Source organism: Manis javanica, chromosome 7 (assembly GCF_040802235.1).
Source record: "Manis javanica isolate MJ-LG chromosome 7, MJ_LKY, whole genome shotgun sequence".
In the NCBI taxonomy this organism is placed as follows: Eukaryota; Metazoa; Chordata; class Mammalia; order Pholidota; family Manidae; genus Manis; species Manis javanica.
Genome location: NC_133162.1, coordinates 23,142,611 through 23,162,953, shown reverse-complemented (window position 1 = coordinate 23,162,953; position 20,343 = coordinate 23,142,611). Strand labels below are relative to the sequence as shown.

Below are 20,343 nucleotides of genomic sequence, written 5' to 3'. Positions count from 1 at the left end.
TAGCTCAGAGGATACTTTTCAGTACAAAAGAGGATAAAACCAAATTGTGAAAATGATTTGTAAATAAAAGTGTTAGATAAATTCAAGGTGCGGTATCATTCATGCATGGCATGCCCAAATGAGCCATTATTCCTGTGAGGTTATATTAATTTGTTTTTCCCATAAACTAATAAAAAATAGACAGCACAATACAGTAAAAAGAACATTGAGGTGGGAGTCAGGACCCTGGTTTTGAATTCCAGCTCCACAACTAGATCTCAGGCAAGTCACTTAGGTTGTCTGAATTTTAGATTCCCCATGTGTAGAAAGAATTGACCAGATTTTCTGTAAGGCCATTTTCAGCTATGAAAGTTTATTATTCTCTGATTCTATGTTGTTGGGCAGCCCAGTGGCAATTTCTGTGTGTGTGTGTGTGTGAGATTTGTGGGGGGATTCAAGATTTTCAGATGGGATTCCTCTCATCAGGAGCCTCTGATGTATTTGAAGAGATTACCTGAAGTTTTGATACATAAGTGAATGAAGGAATAGATTAATGTTTGTTTAGATGAATTAAATAAAAACAATTTGATCACTTATAAGAGAAACCTATTATTAGATATTAGAATCTGGTTGAACATTAGATGTTAAATATGAGAAAAGAGATACGATTTATAGGATACTCATCCCTTCTCACCATCCTCTTCTCACCAGTTTGCCTAAAAGTCGTTCTTTAGTTTTCCTGATCTAATCTTGCCTCTTTTGGTCAGTGTGACCAAGGATAGCTTCATAGAAGGGAGACAATTTGAACTATATTAAGATAAGTATAAACTTTATAGACAAACTTGGGAAGGGAAGGGCACCTTTCAGACAGAAGGAATAGAACCTTAAAAGACTTGAAAAACGATATTGTTGTATTCATTCAGCAAATATTTATTGAGCATCTGTTCTGTACTGGTGCCCCTAGAACTACTAAAGTAGCAATCCTCACTACCTAGAAAGGAAGACAGATACTGATCATGTAAGTGTACAAATGTATAATTTTGTACTTTGATGAAATAGTAATTTAGAGGATAGAGACCATAGGAGTAGATGACAGGTGGACCTGCTACAATTTGGAGCAGAGGGTGACCAACAAGGGCTTCCTTTAGGAAATGTTACTTCTGCTGAGACCTGACATGTGAGCGGCAGTTTAGTTCTTGAATGGAAAGATGAGGAAGTGTGGAGCACCAGGTGCCAGATCCCTGAGACCGGAGAGGCCATGGCCTATCTGGGAAGCCAGAAGAGGGTCAGTGTGGCTGGAACTTGGAAAATAAGGGGGAGGGAGAGAATCCTGGAGGAAAAGGTAGGTGGGAAATGAGCACAGAATCACCCCTTTGATGGAGTGTGGATACCAATACTTCACTTGTCAGCTTTCACATGCCCAGCGGGAGGAAAGCACTCCATACTGGGACAGACCCTGGGGAGTTGGGGAAGCACCATCTGTGCTTCGTGTTCTCAGATGGGCCTTTGTGTTACTGAGTGTGTTCTCACCAGCAGCTCTAGCAGGGAGTCGGACACTGACTTGGGAAATGGAAGGCTCTGGTTATCCAAATACCCATGTGGCCTCAGAAATCGAGGGCATAGTCAGGAGGAGAAGACTAAGGAGTCATACAAAAGCCACAGCCATGGTGAGGCTTGCTATGTTAGCTGACAGGGTCTGATGGAATCACTTTCTTGCAAGCGTGGCATCACCAAAACGGCATATTTTTCTTTCGCCCATTCATAATAATTAAAGAGACTTAATTGACAACCCCGACCGTAGGGTGTCTCCTCATATCCAGTCCAGAATTCCAATTGCCAAAGGAACCAAGAAATGACTACATCCCTCCTTGTGGTCACCCTGCACAAAGCACAACAATTAAATGGTCATTCCCATTATTATAAGCACCAGGCCCCTCATCCAACATCTGACATTCTTGGCATCACGTCCCCTTCCTTTCAAACTGGGACTCAAAATGCACCCCTGGGAGAGTGTCATTCTGCAGGGTCAACTTTACTTGAAAATTTGTGAAGAAATTTATCTTTTATTCTAAGCACAGATATAGTCTAGAATAGACTGCAAAATACCCATGGAATTTTAAGATGAGAAGTAGAGACTTGAAAATATTTTCCCTTAAGTCAGACCGCTTCAGGTCAGACTTCCAGGTTCCTGGTGAAATGCTTTATCTTTTTGCATCTTGGAGAGGTTTTGATGAAACACATTGAGAAGCACTGAGTCTCAAACTGTTTGATATTGTTTATAGGATATCCTGTGTGTTTCTCACCAACTTTCTATAGGGATGCTCTTAGCATTTTGCTTTTAAAAGTAGTTCTTCCATTTTTTGGTGTTGTAATCTTGTCTCTTTTAGGTTTCAAGGGAGGGCATTTCAAAATTTGATAAACAAGTGTGTATCTGCCTACATTTCTCTGCTTTTCTGACCTTCATGCTGCAGGCCCATCGTAAGTCTTATTTTATCTGCACACCCACCGTCCTGTGGAGTTGTTTCCTCCTCTTCCTCTTAGATGCTGTGGATGACCTTGTTTGGATCCTGTTCCATCTCTGTTCTTTCCCCTATTAAGTGTGGTGGTTAGACCAGTGTACACTGATCCAGGGCCAAGTGAACTGTGCTTTTAGAGGAGGATGAGGTAATGTTTCTGTTTCATTTCCAACATCTTCCCTAATGACTAGAATTTTTCACCTTTGCTAGCTGCAGTGTTTTGGGGGAACTTGTCCTTCAGGCCAGCTCCTGTCATCCATTATGACTCAGCCCACGGCCCAGTGCCCAGCCCCCAGAGCTGACCAGTCCTTCCTTGGAGTCTCTCTGCACTGCTCTGCCTCCATTGGCATGTGCCTCACTGTGCCCTGCTGTACCTACCTGCTGGTGTGTCTGTCTTCCCATCCAGGTACTGAGTTTCTGGAGGTCAGGGGGCCTTGTGTTATTTACCTTTATATCACTATACCTAGTACTGAGCCTAGCACATACTAGGTGCTCAATGAATACTAAAGAAGTTGAATGAAATGATTTGAGTTAATTAACTACAGGGAGTATTTGCAATAATTTTGAGGTCCTTTTCTTTGGGTGGCATCCAGTGTTAGAGAATAAGAAAGCATGAAATAAGGGGATGTATCTTGTGACCTGATTCTTAGAAATGGAATGGAGAGACTTCCAGGTGTGGTGGCCAGATAAAATCAGGATACCCAGTTAAATCTGAATTTGAAGTTAATGACATTTTGAAAAATTGTAAGTTTATCCCTACTGTTACATTCATACACACAAATAGGTTTTTTTTCTGAAATTCAAATTACCTGGCATCTATATTTTTGTTTGCTAAGTCTGGCAACCCTACTTTAAGGTCAGAAGGTCCCACTCTCTTCTTCAGGCAGTTTTAGATCTACACTAAGATTCAGGTCACAAACTTGTGGCCCTTGGGTAGCATCTGTCCACCTGTATCAAGACATGTCTTACTTGCTCTGCAGTACATTTGAATTTTTAATTTGGAAAAATTGAAAAATACAAAGACTTCCCATAAAAATATGAATTTTCAGGTTTTCTTGAAAAATGGTAAAGCCTGACCACACTGGATCAACTCTCCTATTCAGCTAAGGAACAGCTAAGTCTGTTTTTAGGTGGAGAATGAGCTCCCTGGATTCCCTGTTTCTCACTAGCATTGTGACGAAATGTCATCTCCCAAATATTATCCCACTTGCACTGTGCTTCCCTCAGGGTTGAGAGGAAAGTGGAACATTTTTTGAACTTGTACTTCTATCAAAAGCAGGAAAACAAAGGACAGCTTTAACGTGCCAAGTGTTTTAGTAAAAATGGGGAACATCTTCATGGATAAGCAAAGAGACTTCCTTAGTGTGTTAAGTGCCAACAAAAAGAACCTGTGTCTAAGGCATATAAATAATGGTATAATTTTTTCTTATGACCTCCTCACTGAGGGCATGTGCATTCCTGATCCCCACAGAAATATAAGATCCCTGAGGGCAGAGACTTCTTGTCTGTTCGTTCACTGATGTATCCTAAACCCACAGAACAGTGCTTCATTCTTAACAGACATTTGGTCAATATTTTTTAAGTGAAGGAATGAGTGAAGAGAAAGATAAAACCTCTAGAGGTAAAAATCTTTAAGAAGGGAAGAAAAATGTTGCCTTTTACAAAAGAATGCTATGACAGGGTGAATTTCTATGTCTTCTGTATAAATATCTCTATGGTATAGATGCTTTATATCTCCCAAGGGAAAGGAAAAGGGCTGCTGAGGACAGAAGTTCCATCTATGTACTTAGAGCCTATTAGAAGGACATTGGGTGGGATTGTCCCCAGTGATCATCCAGAGGGTGTTGTTTGGTGAATATCTGAGGAAGGAACCAGGAGCATGTATTGGAAAAAACTCTTCTTCTGCTGTGTGACCCTGGTTTCTTGCCTGCCTACTTTGCTGCCACAACGCAGGGGATTCTCCCACTCTCTCTGTGGCTACCAAGGAAACAGGTGCACAGAGACCTTCTTATTTTGAACAAAAAGCAGCCTTATTTTATTTTAAAGGCAAAGACCATCATGACTACAGTTCAGAAGAATGCTACCTAAGCTCTGTAGATTTTGAGAAAAAAAAATCAGGATAGTTATACACATTAAGTTTGAATTTGCCTACAGGGAAGAGCTTTTATATAAATGTGTTCCAAACCATCCTTCGCTCTACACGGGAGGGATGCTGGCCCAAGGGAATCTGGCTGGAACACCAAAAGCTACCAGAAGATGTATATTTTGTTGCCTCTTATGATTATGTCTGGTTTCCACCATATGGTCATTGTGAATTCACATTTATTCTTAGCAAATATCCTTAGGGGTGTGGTGAAAATGCATAGAAAGAGAAATATAGGCAAATGAGAATTTGGCTTTTAACCACAGATTCTACAGTCTGGTCCTAAATCAGATTTCTGGCCTTAAATGCTCCTATACTAAATGCTTAGTATAGACAAGAAAACAGCAGAGAAATACAACAAGCTCTGCCATTCTTCTGGTGGGAGGCGTAAGATGCTTGTATTAGTTTCCTGTGACTGTTCTAACAAAGCACCACAAACTGGCTGCCTTAGAACAATAGAAATTCATTGTTCCACAATTCTGGAGACTAGAAGTCCAAAATCAAAGTATTGTCAGGATCAGGCTCCCTCTGAAACCTATAAGGGAGTCCTTCCATGCTTTCTCCCAGATTTTGGTGGTCTGCCGGCAGTTGTTGGCATCCCTTGGTTTGTGGCTCTGTCACACCACTCCTGTTACCATGTGGCCTCCCTGTGTATATTCACATCGTCTCCCCTCTGTGCTTGCTTGTGTGTCCAAATATCTCCTCGTGAGGATGCTGGTCATAATGGATTAGGGCCTGCCCAGACTCCACTGGATTACATCTACAAGTACCCTAAATTCCAAATAAGGTCACATTCTGAGACCCTGGGGGTTAGGACTATCTTTCTGGGGAGACATCATTCAACCCATAACCTCCTAATGCAGTCATATTATTCTTTGAACGTAGCTTTCCAGGTACAACTTGTTGTCTGTCTGGTGGAACAGTACATTGATTAACTGCCTCTAGCTCTTCAGCTATCTGAGGCTTTTCCCTGGCAGGCTGATATAATTGGGGAACTAATAACTGATTCAATAAGGAAAAGAACATGTTCTTTCATACCTTCCAGCTGTTCTGATGATTCATTGAGGGCTCTGGGTGTGTGTGTTGCTACGGAATGTGTGCTCGTTAAGAGATAGGGGACCTTGACGTCCAGTGGGAGCAGGCGAAGGAGAGCATCTGGACTGTCATCTGATGAAAGTCCAGAAATGATGTCCTTGCAAGGAGGAGACATCATGAGGTGGAATACGGATGAGAGCACAAAATCTCATGTATGTAACTTTGTATAAACAGGAAACATTTTTAAAGATACTTACTGTTTGGAAAATATAATTTGCTTTAATGATGCATGAAGCACATTGGGTTAAAGCCATGCAGGACTATATAAACACCATGTAAGATATACTGCCTGCCTGAGGAGGGATTTACCACTACCCAGGTGATCTCTATGAAATACCATTTTGTGGAGAATCCCATATTGCTTTGTCTAATGTCAGTAGCCTCATGAAAAAATTGAAATTTAAATTCTTGGTCTTTTAAAGGGTAGTCTTAAAGATAAAGTATACATTATACAATGTACATTATGAAAGTATAAATATAAAATATACATTATAATTAGAAAATTAATATAGAAATATAAGTAGAATAAACCATTGACTTGTGTTACTATTAAAATATTATACACACACACATATATACATATGTACTGTGAAGAGATCTGAAAATGATAGAAAACTTTAGAAAACAAATTACCCATAATCCCACAATTTAGAGATAACAACTGCTAATATTTTGACTTATTTCCTTCTAATATGTCTCAACTTTTTGCAATTTAAATAAAATTGACATCAATATATGCATGTTTTATAATATATTTTTAAATAAATATCATGAGCACATTCATATTGAGTATGAAACACTTTCATAACATTAAGTTTGAAACACTAATGCTTACTGTTGAATGGTTGCCTGTGTTTTATCTACTGTTGAATGGTTGCCTGTGTTTTATCTCTAGTTGAGTGTTAGAGATTTAATTTTTAATTATGTAATACATGTCCACAACAATTTTTAAAATTCAAATAAACAAAAGGAAAAGTTACCAATCGACCACAATCTTACCATTGCAGAAGTAACTAATATTAATATTTTGACATACACTGCCTGACAGTGTACTTGTCTCAATCAGTCATCCCTGGTTCATAGCATTTTTAGTCTAGTAACCCTGAAACTTACCTCAGTGCTTAGAAGAACACAGTAGTTACTTGACATATTTTTGGTGAACAAATGAATGAATAAACAAATGCATGGATGGAGAGGCAGGAAAGATCCAGATTGTGGTAAAATAAAATTCATTTCAGACTCAGCAGCTCACTGTAGATTGCGAGACAAGGTAGCTAACCAAAGGCCCTTAATGAATAGGAGCCTGCTCTTTCTGTTCATCTGAATCAGCCTCTAGGCAGGTAATTCAATTTAATTTTTCTCCCATCTGTCAAACTGAAGAGCTGAAAAAGCAAAACCTGAGCCAGGGGAGGCAAGAGTGGGAGCAGGCTCGGGTGAGGAGATCAGCAGCCCATTTCTTGTTCCTCCTCTGTTGGGAGAAGCATGAGGGGACAGGCGCCAGGCCTCTCCCCAGGGGGAGCCTGGGCAGGGCCGCGGTGGATGGCGCCTGGCACAGCTGGGATCCTCTGTGACGGAGGACTGAGGACATCCCCGGAGGACTGAGGCTTCCGGCAGGTTCCTCCCTGACCTGTCTCTAGTGTTTGATGCAGAGGAAGACAAACCATGTAGTGTTTTATTTGAAGGAATTTGGGGATCTGTTTGCTATGATTGGGAGAGTCTGATATCTTTGGCTTATAGAAGGCTCCAAGTCTCTTCTATATGTAATTGGGAAATGTGTCTTAAGTCTGAGTATGTGTCCTTCAGATGGCTGCCATGCGAAGGAAACTGATCCATTTCTTAAAAGCCTGCATAGAAAACTCCATCCTTTCAAAAAAAAATTCAGGAATATATCCTAACCAGTGGGATGATCTGGTCCATACAAACCCTCTCCTTCCTTCCAGCTCCCTCCCTAATGTAAATATACCAACAGATAGACATAGAAACATCCACAAATGGATGGATGCATGGATAGATGGATGGAAAGGAAGACAGACAGATAAATGGACAGATAGACAACATATACCTCCTTTTGGCCAGTAACAGTTATCACATCCCTTCTTCCTCTTAAAATCTCCCCTACAAACTAACTTTAAGACCCTGGCCATATTCACACCTTTCTTCTTATTATCTCCTCCGCTCAGTAAAATCTCTATCCACCTTCTGTCCTGTCCACACCATCTATCTCCTAAGGCCCAGCTCAAGCTATATTTCTGTATATTTCAATGAAACCTCTTTGTTCCATTTCTACACCTGTAAATTTTGGCCATTTCTCAACTTCTAGAGCTTTAACCTTTGGCCCATTTTCCCCTTTGGCATCGTGTATGTATATTCAAGGGTCACATATGTATAAGTTGAGAGATTGGAAATTCCAACAACATTGGAATTGGAATGAGACTTCCTGGAGAAAGGGATCTAGGGGTAGGCCTTTAGAGATAGGTGGTCTGGACAGGAGAGAAGGTGGATAGAGGTGCGCAGCTACGAGGTATGTGATTACAGGAATATACTTCACTTGACCCGTTTCTATAAACTTGAGGGCCACCTACTCTGCCTTCCTCAATTTCTCTACCTTTGATAGTTTGTAGAAAACATGAACATGATAGACTTCTCATTATGAAGTAGACACCACAATCCCATGGATGAGATGTGAGCTTGGCATCAGAACACTTAAGTTCTAGTTCCTTTGACCAAAACTTAATTTCTTCAAGATGGAGTTTCTTTAACTGTGAAATAGGAGGTTTGTGTATCCACCTGTTTTGTACCAGACATCACATAATCACTGGTACCCAAAGGTGAATAAGGCAAGATCCCTGCCCTTCCTGTGACTCACAGTCTAGTGGGGGGGATGCCAAGCCAGCCAGTGACAGCTTAGTGTGAACAGTGAAAATAGTAGTAGCACCTCTGAGGGAGTTGTTACCTCTGCCGGGTAGATTAGAGAATGCTTGAGAACAGGGACCCAATTTAGTAATCGCCCTGCCTTGCTTTCAAGGCTCAAATGTATGTGAAAGAGCAATGTGGTCAAACTATTATTATTATTATTATTATTACTACCCACTTATCAGTCAGGTACAGATACTATCCTTCCAGACATTCATTTGGAAATAAACCTGATACTACTTAATAGATTTTTACAGGATGTTGGCCTTTCCCTATGTGTTACAAAGGGGTCAGACTCTCCATCCATAAAATAATGTGGAATCTGACTGTTTCCCATACAGGGGGTTCTTTTTCACTTTTCCAAAGTCCCCAGGCTCTTCTGGGATTTTTTCTTATTCCATGACTTGTTGTCCATCCTTACCTGCCTGTCATAATTTCTGACATGGAACAGCTATTTAGTGAATGCTTTATATTCAAGGAATAGATACACAGCTAAATAATACAGAAAAATCTGACCTAATCACATACTACCCCATGGTAAGTGCTCACTGGAAACAAAAGATGAGTGAGCTGAAGTGGTCAGAGAAGGTTTTGTGGAGGAAGCCACACTTGTGCTTTTGGGTAGTTTTTACTTAGGCATGAGTTAGAACCTTTGCTACTTTGCACAGACATGGGAGTATAAATGAGCCTGGTACCTTCAGTGGCATTTTGAAGAGTCGATTATGTGAGAGTAGTAAGAGATAAAACTGAAAGAGCACAGTGTTTTGCACGTAATGTTGGGTTAGATACCAGCTGATGAGCATTTTTTAGCATGTGTCCTGTTTTCCTGCTGAGCACAAAAATCTATACCTCTCTTATCTGCATATTCCCCAGAATTCATAGAGGAATTATTCAATAAATAATTCTTAAATCAGTTTTGCTGAATTATTTTAGATGTAGCTGAAAACTTCATAGAATTTGAAGAAAAAAATAAGATACAATTTTACTAAAGGCTTTTCCCCTAAAGGAGATAGTAATGGATGGCATCAGAATTGGATTTATACTCAGCTTAAAAGTATCAGTTGGTTGACTATATATCGAGCACGTACGTGGTGCTAGAAGGCACCATGATAAGCATAGTATAGTCATATTCATCTGTTTTATCTGGATGAAATGGACGCCTACCTGGGTGTGCTGGAATGTTCTTATCCAGGGGGATGACACATTTATCATATTGAACAGCACCCCTTGATGCTTATGCTTTCCTTGCTTCCTTGTTTTGCAGCTCTACAGCTCCATGGACTTTGGGAGACGGTGGCAACTCGTGCATGAACACATCACACCCAACAGGTTTTACTGGTAAGCCCCGTCTGCAACTTGCCATCCATTTGAATAAAGAATTATCAGACAGTGTAGCACTCTGGACAATACTGGATACCTTTGGCACTTGGAAACACACGTCCTAGCCCTTTGCTACTCAGATGTGGTTCACAGACCATCAGCCTCAGCATCATGTGGGAACTTGTTAGCAATGTAGAATCTCGGGCGAGGCCCTCCTGAGCAGGAATCTTTGTGTAACATGGGCTCTGGTGATTCAATGTGCACATGAAAGTTTGGGAAGCATTGGGATCAAGGGCTCCATGAGAAGGTCATTTCCAGATGCTCTTAGCTATGTACTCATCTCCCCTTTTTTCCGGAAAAGTGTATATTTTATGTACTTATTGTAAAAAGCAGTACTTTCTCAAAGGTACTCCAAAGGAAATCAATTCCACATAATGCTTCTCCTTTTATAAGCATTTCAGTGGTCATATTGTTTAGGTAATGATTATCCCCTGACCTCCTAAAGACTCAGGATTCACATGATGTATTTAAACCCTGGAGAAGCCCTGAGCAAAGAGGCCTGATGAACGTCACATCACTCTTTCCAGAACTTATTTCTCTCCAGAATCCTTTTCTCATGTCACACCTGATCAACCCTCCAGGTTTGGTGGAGCACATTTTGAAAAACCTTTTATAAGAGTGAATACCTGTTCCAAATGGAAAATTAGTCCTCCCCTATGATCAGAAGTTATTTTTATTAATTGGCATTCCTTTATATGTGCCTACTATTTTTACCTTGGTTGTAACAGACAAGCTTGGTTTGATATAATTTTACTGTTTACTCATCCCTGCTAGAGCATGAGCGCTTCTGGCTTGCATCTTGCTTTCATTTCAGCACAGATGCTGGCCAAAGGAATAGGGATCACAAGCACACACCAAAGTGTATAATATGCTTAATGAAAAACAATGACAAAGTAACAATGTTTGAAAGTTGTACCTATTCTCTGTCTTCTTTTAAAATCCTTAGTTCAATTCCCTTAGAAAAAGCCATGAGGTGGCCATTTGTGCTTTAGACAAGGTAGGGGCTTGTGTGTGTGTGCGTGTGTGTGTGTGTGTGTGTGTGTGTGTGTGTGTGTGTGTGTTGAGGGGTGGTGATGAGTATCTGTACACGTGTACATCCACACCAACTTCTTCGGAAGCAATGGCTTCATCCAGTCTGCTCTATGCCCACAAAACTATGTCTAGAATTAAAAATGATGATTGATGGAACATACTTTGAAAATCAAGTCTGTTTTATTGTATACAGTTCAGAGAATGGAGAGAGAAAAGTGAAGTTAGGAATATTACTCTTGACTCAGCACTTGGACTATCCCCAGTTATTTTGTCTTTTTCAGGCCAACTATTCTTTGGTCTGTAAGTATTATTACAGTGATTATTTCATTTGTATTTAGAACTATTAAGATTTTTCAATAGGCTAAGTCAGTAAAAGGAAATATTTGTCTCTCTGATATTCCAACTAAATAACTACAGCCTTTTGCTCAGCTAAGACGGACCAGTTTCTCAGTGTGCTATTACTCAGAAGTCCCTCAAAAAGGAAAAAGAAAGACCCTCTGCTGTTTCTGGAACAAACTCTTGAGATTGTAAGGCAGTTGGCCAACTGGAAAGTCAAGTTGATAGAGAAGGAAAGTATAACAGACTGGATGAGCTTGTCACCGTTTGTGAAGGAAATTAAAATCAGTGGCTGGGGAGCTGTGTTTTCTTATGGTATGCAAAGAGCAGGAAGAAAATGTTGCAGCTGTGGTCTGCTTTTCCCCTTCCTTTGTGTAGCAGAAAGAATAAATCCCCAGGTCCTGATAATTGTGTTCCATCTCATCTCCACTCTTTGCTTCTTTCATATATGCCCCCATAGGAAAAATATATGTTAGTGCCTGGGCTGGCTAGCCAAGTGGTAGCTGAAAATTCCATTTCTGTAATTATCACTTCTATGTTCTGATGTATAGTTGCCATGATTATTCTTTTAGGTGTCATAGAAGTCACAGAGGAAGAGCTCATTTTACTCAGAGCGTTTTTCCCCATGACACAATCCAAGTCTACCTAAAGCTATGAACCACTTAAGCTGAAGAGACATGACCCATATGGGTGGTAGTGGAGACATTCACGGGTCACCTCCTTGAGAAAAGATTAAGTATATACATTTCTCTGAGTGTAGAACACAACTTTGGCTGAGACAGGGCCTCTTCAAGCTGTGGTTCCCTCATCTGTGTAGTGGAAACAAATTGTCAATTTCATTAAGGTTATTGAAAAGGCCAGATACAATCAATTGGAAACTTGCCAGTTTCATTTCTCCATTTCAGATTATAATTTGTAAATTCCAAGTCTTAAGTACTATTAGCAGTTCTGAAGACCATGGTGCATAAATTATTTGTATGCAAATTCAGACCCCATGCATGGTGAGACTGTATGCCTGTGGACATCCGATAACAACTAAATGGGTCTAATGTACTGCCAAGAATTCACATCTCAACATAACTTTTATTGTCCTCTACTCTTAATTGAATCATAATTCTTATGAAGTGGTAAACACCAAACAAATCAACAACACAAAGCCCTATGGTTATTTCTTTGGGAGGGATGTAGATGTTGTAGAGTGAAGTGGTACTGTGAATGGCAGGAACACGTGTGGTGAGGACAGTCATGCTAAAAACAAGACATTCTCTTGTGGTATGTAGACAAATAGAGTGAACATGCAATTCAGAAGTAATATTGTCCAAGTATTATTATTTATAATATGGAGATTGCAAATGTCTGGATATAGATCCTTCATGAATATAATCCCATACCATAATCTTCTCCCATGCTGTCCATCCTCAGTTGATGGAAACTAGCAGCCTTGAGGGGATTTGTGGGAAAACTGTTATCCAAAAGTGATTTCTGCCAAGAATATAGGAGGAAGAGCTGACCACATCCATAGCTCACATTTGCTCTCTCACCTGTGGTGACAGTGACTGGGAAGCGTGTTGGGAATTATAAGGAGCTATTGTTACTATCCATTTCCTCCTTAGTGCCCCATGTGCCTGTGGGGTAGGTAGGGCATGGGCATAATATTCGTTAGCATCAATAGTACCATCTTCATCTAGAGATAAATGTTTCTTTATGAATTCCAGATGTTCTAACCCCATCAAGAGAGGTGACCTTGCAATCCTAGACTGTGGAGTGACTCAGCTATCTATTGCATGCCCCAAGAACAGGATCAACAGACATGAACACTTGTTTATATGAGACCCTTTCACTCATTGGCTACCTGGTTAACAAGCACATCCCCAGACCTGTCTCATGATCCCACATCATCCCAACTGCTTCAGCAATTTTAATTTGCAGACAACACAAAAGTGGAGTAAATGTCCTAATGCAATCCTTTTCTTGTCTCTGCTTGGGCAGAGCTATCACGGTGAAAGTGTGTGTGTGTGTGTGTGTGTGTGTGTGTGTGTGTGTGTGTGTGTGTGTGTGTGTGTGTGTTTAACATACCCTCCTGAGCTGCAAATGAGTAGTATTTCCACTCGTCCATTTGGATATAGATCTTTAACAGACACATTCTGCACTTGGAAGATTGTTTTCTTTGCACATCCAATGTGAATACTTGTTGCGGTTCACAGCTTTGCCTCTGCAACCCCTAGCCACTGCCCGCCTCATCCCCCCAGGTGTTCATCCTCCTTGGGCATACTTCTCAGTGAGGTCAGGAGCATCCTAGGCCTTGTTGAGTTCTCTGTGTACCAGAACTGACCTGTAAGCACCTCTCGTCTCTGAGGGTGTTTCTGTGGAACAGGAAGGACGTCTCCTGTGTCTCTCTGTGTCCTACTAACTTCCCCTTAATTATCATCTCTCCTGACAGATCAGCGTCCTTTGTTCCTCTCCCTGCCATCACAGCAGGAGTGTCCTGATAAGTTAACACACCCTAAGGTCTCAGGGACTGAAACTCTTACCCCTTTCTGGGGCATTTGGATTGCAACATGCACTGGCCTGGAGAACAAGACATACTTTCAGAAATCAGCAGATGTAGTACAAGTTTGAGATTGGCCCGCTTTAGGGGGCTCAGGGAGAGGCCCCCTTGATGACTGCTCTTCTGAATTTGTATGGTGCTGGTTGGCAGCTGAGGAGTAGCAAATGTATTGGGACACTCAGGATGGGCTCCACATGTCGATTTTACTTTGATTCAGGTTGGCTTACTCACTGTAGGTTTCTAGAGGGGGCTGTGCCCACAGCTTCTGTCTGCTCTTTCAGAAGGGCCCTAAGGGACAGCAGGAAGAACGGAAAAGCAAAGCATGTCCCTCCTGGTGTGTGCAGATAGGACGTCCTAGGAAAATGTCTTTTAAAGGAGAAATGGATGATATGAAAAAAAAAGAGCAGACTTAAAGTATTTTCATTATAATATTTCTTGTCCAATTCTTTTATTGTTCTTATTTTGCCAAGTCTCTTTTTAAAGGCATATGCTCTTTTTTTTCTCACTTCTTCTGCACTTTTTTTAAAATTAAGGTATCATTGATATGCAGTCTTATGAAGGTTTCACATGGAACATTGTGGTTTCAACATTCACCCATATTATAAAGTCCCCTCTCCACATCCCATTGCAGTCATTGTCCATCAGCATAGTAAGATGATACAGAGTCACTACTTGTCTTCTCCCCGCTGCACCGCCTTCCCTGTGACCTACCTATATTGTGCATGATAATTATAATGCCCCTTAATCCCCTTCTCCCTCCCTCCCCACCTACCTTCCCTTGGTAACTGCTAGTCCGTTCTTGGAGTCTGTGAGTCTTCTGCTGTTTCGTTCCTTCATTTTTACTTCGCTATATTCCACAAATGAGTGAAATCATTTGGTACTTGTCTTTCTCTGCCTGGTTTATTTCACTGAGCATAATACCCTCTAGCTACATCCATGTTGTTGCAAATGGTAGGATTTGTTTTCTTTTTATGGCTGTATAATATTCTGTTGTGTATATGTACCACATTTTCTTTATCCATTCATTTACTGATGGATCCTTAGGTTGCTTCCATGTCTTGTCTATTCTAAATAGTGCTGCAGTAAATATAGGGGTGCATATGTCTTTTTGAATCTGTGATCTTGTTTTCTTTGGGTAAATTTCTAGAACTGAAATGGCATCAAATGGTATTTCTATTTTTAGTTTTTTGAGGAACTTCCATACTCCTTTCCACAATGGTTTAACTAATTTACATTCCCATCAACAATGTAGGAGGGTGCCCCTTTCTCCACATCCTCACCAGCATTTTTTGTTTCTTGTCTTTTGAATAGTGGCCATCCTACCTGGTGTGAGTTGATATCTCATTGTGGTTTTAATTTTTATTTCCCTGATAATTAGCGATGTGGAGCATCTTTTCACATGCCTGTTGGCCATCTGAATTTCTTCTTTGGAGAAGTGTTTTTTCATATCCTCCACCCATTTCTTCATCAGGTTATTTGCTTTTTGGGTGTTGAGGCATGTGAGTCTTTATGTGTTTTAGATTTTAACCTTATCAGATAAGTCATTTATGAATATATTCTCCCACACTGTAGGATGCCTTTTTGTTCTGCTGATGTGTCTTTTGCTGTAGAAGATTTTTAGTTTGATGTAGTCCCATTCGTTCATTTTGCTTTTGTTTCCCTTGCCCAAGGAAATGTTTTCAAGAAAAATTGTTCATGTTTATATTCAAGAGATTTTTGCCTATGTTTTCTTCTAAGAGTTTTAAGGTTTCATAACTTACCGTCAGGTCTTAGATCCATTTCAAGTTAGACAATAATTCAGTTTCATTCTCTTACATGTAGCTGTCCAGTTTTGCCAACACCAGTTGTTGAAGAGGCTGTCATTTTCCCATTGTATATCCATGGCTCTTTTATTGTTTATTAATTGGCCTTATATGTGTGGATTTATATCTGGGCTGTCTGTTCCATTGATCTATGGATCTCTTCTTGTGCCAAATTGTTTTATTACTGTGGCTTTGTAGTAGAGCTTGAAGTTAGGGAGCTTAATCCCCCCAGCTTTGTTCTTCCTTGTCAGGATTGCTTTGGTTATTCGGGGTCTTTTGTGGTTCCATATGAATTTTAGAACTATTTGCTCTAGTTCATTGAAGAATGCTGTTGGTATCTGATGGGGATTGCACTGAATCTGCAGACTGCGTTAGGCAGGGTGGCCATCTTGCCAATATTAATTCTTCCTATCCATGAGCACGGGATGTATTTCCATTTATTCTTTAATTTCTCTTATGAGTGTCTTATAGTCTTCAGGATATGGGTCTTTTATCTCCTTGGTTGGTTCTATTCCCAGGTATTTTATTCTTTTTGATGCAATTGTAAATGGAGTTGTTTTCCTGATTTCTCTTTCTGCTAGTTCATCATTAGTATGTAGGAATGCAACAGATTACTGTGTATTTATTTTATATCTTGCAACTTTGCTGAATTCACTTATTAGTTCTAGTAGTTTTGGGATGGATTCTTTAGGGTCTTTTATGTACAATATCATGTCATCTGCAAACAGTAACAGTTTAACTTTTCCTTACCAATCTGGATGCCTTTTATTTCTTTGTGTTGACTTATTGCCATGGCTAGGAACCTCCTTACTATTTTGAATAAAAGTTGTGAGAGTGGGCATCCATGTCTTGTTCCCAAACTTAGAGGAAAAGCTTTCAGCTTTTTGCTGTTAAGTGTGATGGTGGCTGTGGGTTTGTCATATATGACCTTTATTATGTTGAGGTACTTGCCCTCTATACCCATTTTGTTGAGAGTTTTTATCCTGAATGGATGTTGAATTTTGTTGAATGCTTTTCAGCATCTATGGAGATGATCATGTGATTTTTGTCTTTATTTTTGTTGATGTGGTGAAGGATGTTAATTGATTTTTGAATATTGTACCTTCCTTGCATCCCTGGAATCAACCCTGCTTGATCATGATGGATGATCTTTTTGATGTATTTTTGAATTCAGTTTGCTAATATTTTGCTATGAATTTTGCATCTTTGTTCATCAGGGATATTGGTCTGTAATTTTCTTTTTTTGTGGTGTCTTTGTCTTGTTTTTGTTTTAGAATGATGCTGGCCTCATAGAATGAGTTTGGAAGCATTCCCTCCTCTTCTACTTTTTGGAAAACTTTAAGGAGGATGGGTATTAGATGTTCTCTAAATGTTTGATAAAATTCAGCAATGAAGCCATCTGGTCTGGGAGTTTTGTTCTTAGGTAGTTTTTGATTACCAATTTAATTTCATTGCTGGTAATTTGTCTGTTCAGATTTTTTGTTTCTTCCTGGGTCAGTTTTGGAAGGTTGCATTTTTCTAGAAAATTGTCTGTTTCTTCTAGGTTATCCAATTTGTTAGCATATAATTTTTCATAATATTCTCTTATAATTCTTTGTATTTCCATGGTGTTGTAGTGATTTTGCCTTTCTCATTTCTGATTCTGTTTACGTGTGTACACTCTCTTTTTTTCTTGATAAGTCTGGCTAGGGGTTTATCTATTTTGTTTATTTTCTTGAAGAACCAGCTCCTGGTTTCATTGATTCTATTGTTTTATCCTTTTCAATTTTATTTATTTCTGCTCTGATCTTTATTATGTCCCTCCTTCTACTGACTTTGGCCTCATTTGTTATTTTTCTAGTTTCATTAATTGTGAGTTTAGACTGTTCATTTGTGATTGTTCTTGTTTCTTGAGGTAAGCCTGTATTGCTATATACATTCCTCTTAGAACTGCCTTTGCTGCATCCCACAGGGTTTGGGGTGTTAAATTGTTTTCATTTGTCTCCATGTGCTTGATCTCTGTTTTATTTGGTCATTGATCTATTGATTATTTAGGAGCATGTTGTTAAGGCTCCATGTGTTTGTGGGATTTTTTTGTTTTCTTTGCATAATTTATGTCTAGTTTCATATCTTTGTGGTTTGAGAAGCTGGTTGGCACAATTTCAATCTTTTTAAATTTACTGAGGCTCTTTATGTGGTCTAGTATGTAATCTATTCTGGAAAACATTCCATTATACTTGAGAAGAATGTGTATCTTCCTGCTTTTGTGTGCAGTGTTCTCTGGATGTCTGTTAGGTCCCTCTGTTCTAATGTGTTGTTCAGTGCCTCTGACTCCTTACTTATTTTAGGTCTTGTTGATCTGTCTTTTGGAGTGAGTGGTTTATTGAAGTCTCCTAAAATGAATGTATCACATTGTATTTTCCCCTTTAATTCTGTTAATATTTGTTTCACATATTTTGATGCCCATAAATTGGGCGCATAGACATTTATAATGGTTATATTCTCTTGTTGGACTGATACCTTTATCATTATGCAATGTCCTTCTTTGCTCTTGCTACTTTCTTTGTTTTGAAGTCTATTTTGTCTGATACAAGTACTGTAACTCCTACATTCTGCATTTTTCTCACTATTATTTGCATGAAATATATTTTTCCATCCCTTAACTTGTAGTCTGTGTATGTTTTTTAGCTTGAAGTGAGTCTCTTGTAGGAAGCATACAGATGGGTCTTCCTTTTATCCATTCTGTAACTGTATGTCTTTTGATTGGTGCATTCAGTCTATATACATTTAGAGTGAGTATCGATATGTACTTATTGCCATTGCAGGCCTTAGATTTGTGATTAATAAAGGTTCAACAGCAGCTTCCTCACTATCTAACAGTCTAACTTAACGCACTTCTTACACTATTTCAAATAGACTCTAAAGGTCTTTTTGGTTTTTTTCTCCCTTCTTCTTCCTTCTGCACTCTTTATATATTAGGTGTCATATTCTGTATTCTTTATGTATCCCTTGGCTAACGTTGTTGGTAGTTGATTTAATTTAGCATTTTCTTAGCAATTTATTGATCTACTTCCTTTACTGTGGCTTTATTTTCTCTGGTGACATCTGTTTAGCCTTAGGGGCACTTCCATCTATAGCAGTCCTTCTAAAATACACTGTAGTGATGGTTTGTGGGTGGTAAATTCCCTCAACTTTTGCTTATCTGGAAATTGTTTAATCCCTGCTTCAAATTTAAATGATAATCTTGCCAGGTAGAATATTCTTGGTTCAAGGCCCTTCTGTTTAATAGCATTAAATATATCATGCCATTCCCTTCTGGCCTGAAATGTTTCTGCTTAGAACTTGGCTGATAGCCTGATGGGATTTCCCTTATACATGGTCTTTTTTTTTTATCTCTGGCTACTTTTAATATTCTCTCCTTGTCCTTGATCTTTACCACTTTGATTATTATATTTCAGTGTTGTTTTCCTAGGTCCCTTGTTGGGGGAGATCTGTGCATTTCCATGGCCTGAGAGACTATTTACTTCCCCAGATTGGAGAATTTTTCAGCAATGATTTCCTCAAAGAGACTTTCTGTCCCTTTTTCTCTCTCTCTTCTTCTTCTGGTGCCCCTATAATGTGAATATTGTTCCATTCAGATTGGTCGCAGAGTTGTCTTACTGTTCTTTCATTCCTGGAGATCCTTTTTTCTCTCTGTGCCTCAGCTTCTTTGTTTTCCTATTCTCTAATTTCTATTTCCATTTACCATCTCCTCTACCTCATCTAATCTACTTTTAAATCCTTCCATTGTAAATTTCATTCCAGATTCCATATTTTTCAAAGTTACTGTTTTCTTCTTGAAGGCCTCTCTGAGATCTGAATACTTTTCTTCAGCTCTATGAGCATGTTTATGATTTTTATTTTGAAATATTTATCAAAAAGATTGGTGATTTCAGTTTCACTTAGTCCTCTTTCTGGCATTTGAATTTTTGTTTGTATGAATTTTTTTACCATTTCATTTTAGTGATTCCTATGTAATAACAACTTTGTGTAGGCAATGCCCTCTCATGCCCAGAAGCTCTACTACTCTCTGGCGCTGTTAAGTACCTGCAGCAATAGCGAGGATCACAGGCAAGCAGAAATGGCGCCGGCCAGGAGGAAAGATTTCTTTCCTGCCTTCCCAGCTGTAACTACTGCCTCCATTGCCAGGGCTAGTGGGCTGAGCAGGCAGGGAGGGGCCTCTGCATTATGCCACTGGAACTGCTGTAGGCAGGGCCACCCTCTGGTTGGCCTGGCATGATGGCGGGGTCAGCAGATGAGCAGGACTATCACCTGCCAGGAGGAAGGAGCAGCAGGCTGCATACTGCAGTCGGAGGGGCCTCAGGCCTGCATTGCCAACCAGGGAGATGGAGCATCTGAAGCTCCTGAAAGTTCCCAACCTGCTGGGCTGAGTGTGCTGGGACAATTCTGTCCACCTACTCTTTCTCCTGGGCATCAAGCTCTGTGTAATCTTTGCCCTTTTAGCAGCTCTTTCTCTGTTGGGAAGTCTTTCAAATTGCCTACCTTTCTTTTGTTCCCAAATGGCCGGTTGTGTGCACCTGTTCTCCACAAGTGGCTGGAATCTCAGTCTCTCCAAGTATT

The 20,343-nt window shown here is 39.8% G+C and overlaps 1 protein-coding gene across 4 annotated transcripts in view; it reads left to right on the top strand.

The window, feature by feature from the left end:
- The window catches only part of SORCS3 (sortilin related VPS10 domain containing receptor 3), a 561,511-nt gene that overhangs the window by 347,919 nt on the left and 193,249 nt on the right, over nt 1-20,343 (top strand). For all 4 annotated transcript variants that reach the window (XM_073240462.1, XM_073240460.1, XM_073240459.1 and 1 more), the window contains exon 5: nt 9,911-9,984. In XM_073240462.1, coding sequence (XP_073096563.1) covers nt 9,911-9,984 — 74 coding nt within the window. The remainder of the gene's footprint in view (nt 1-9,910; nt 9,985-20,343) is intronic.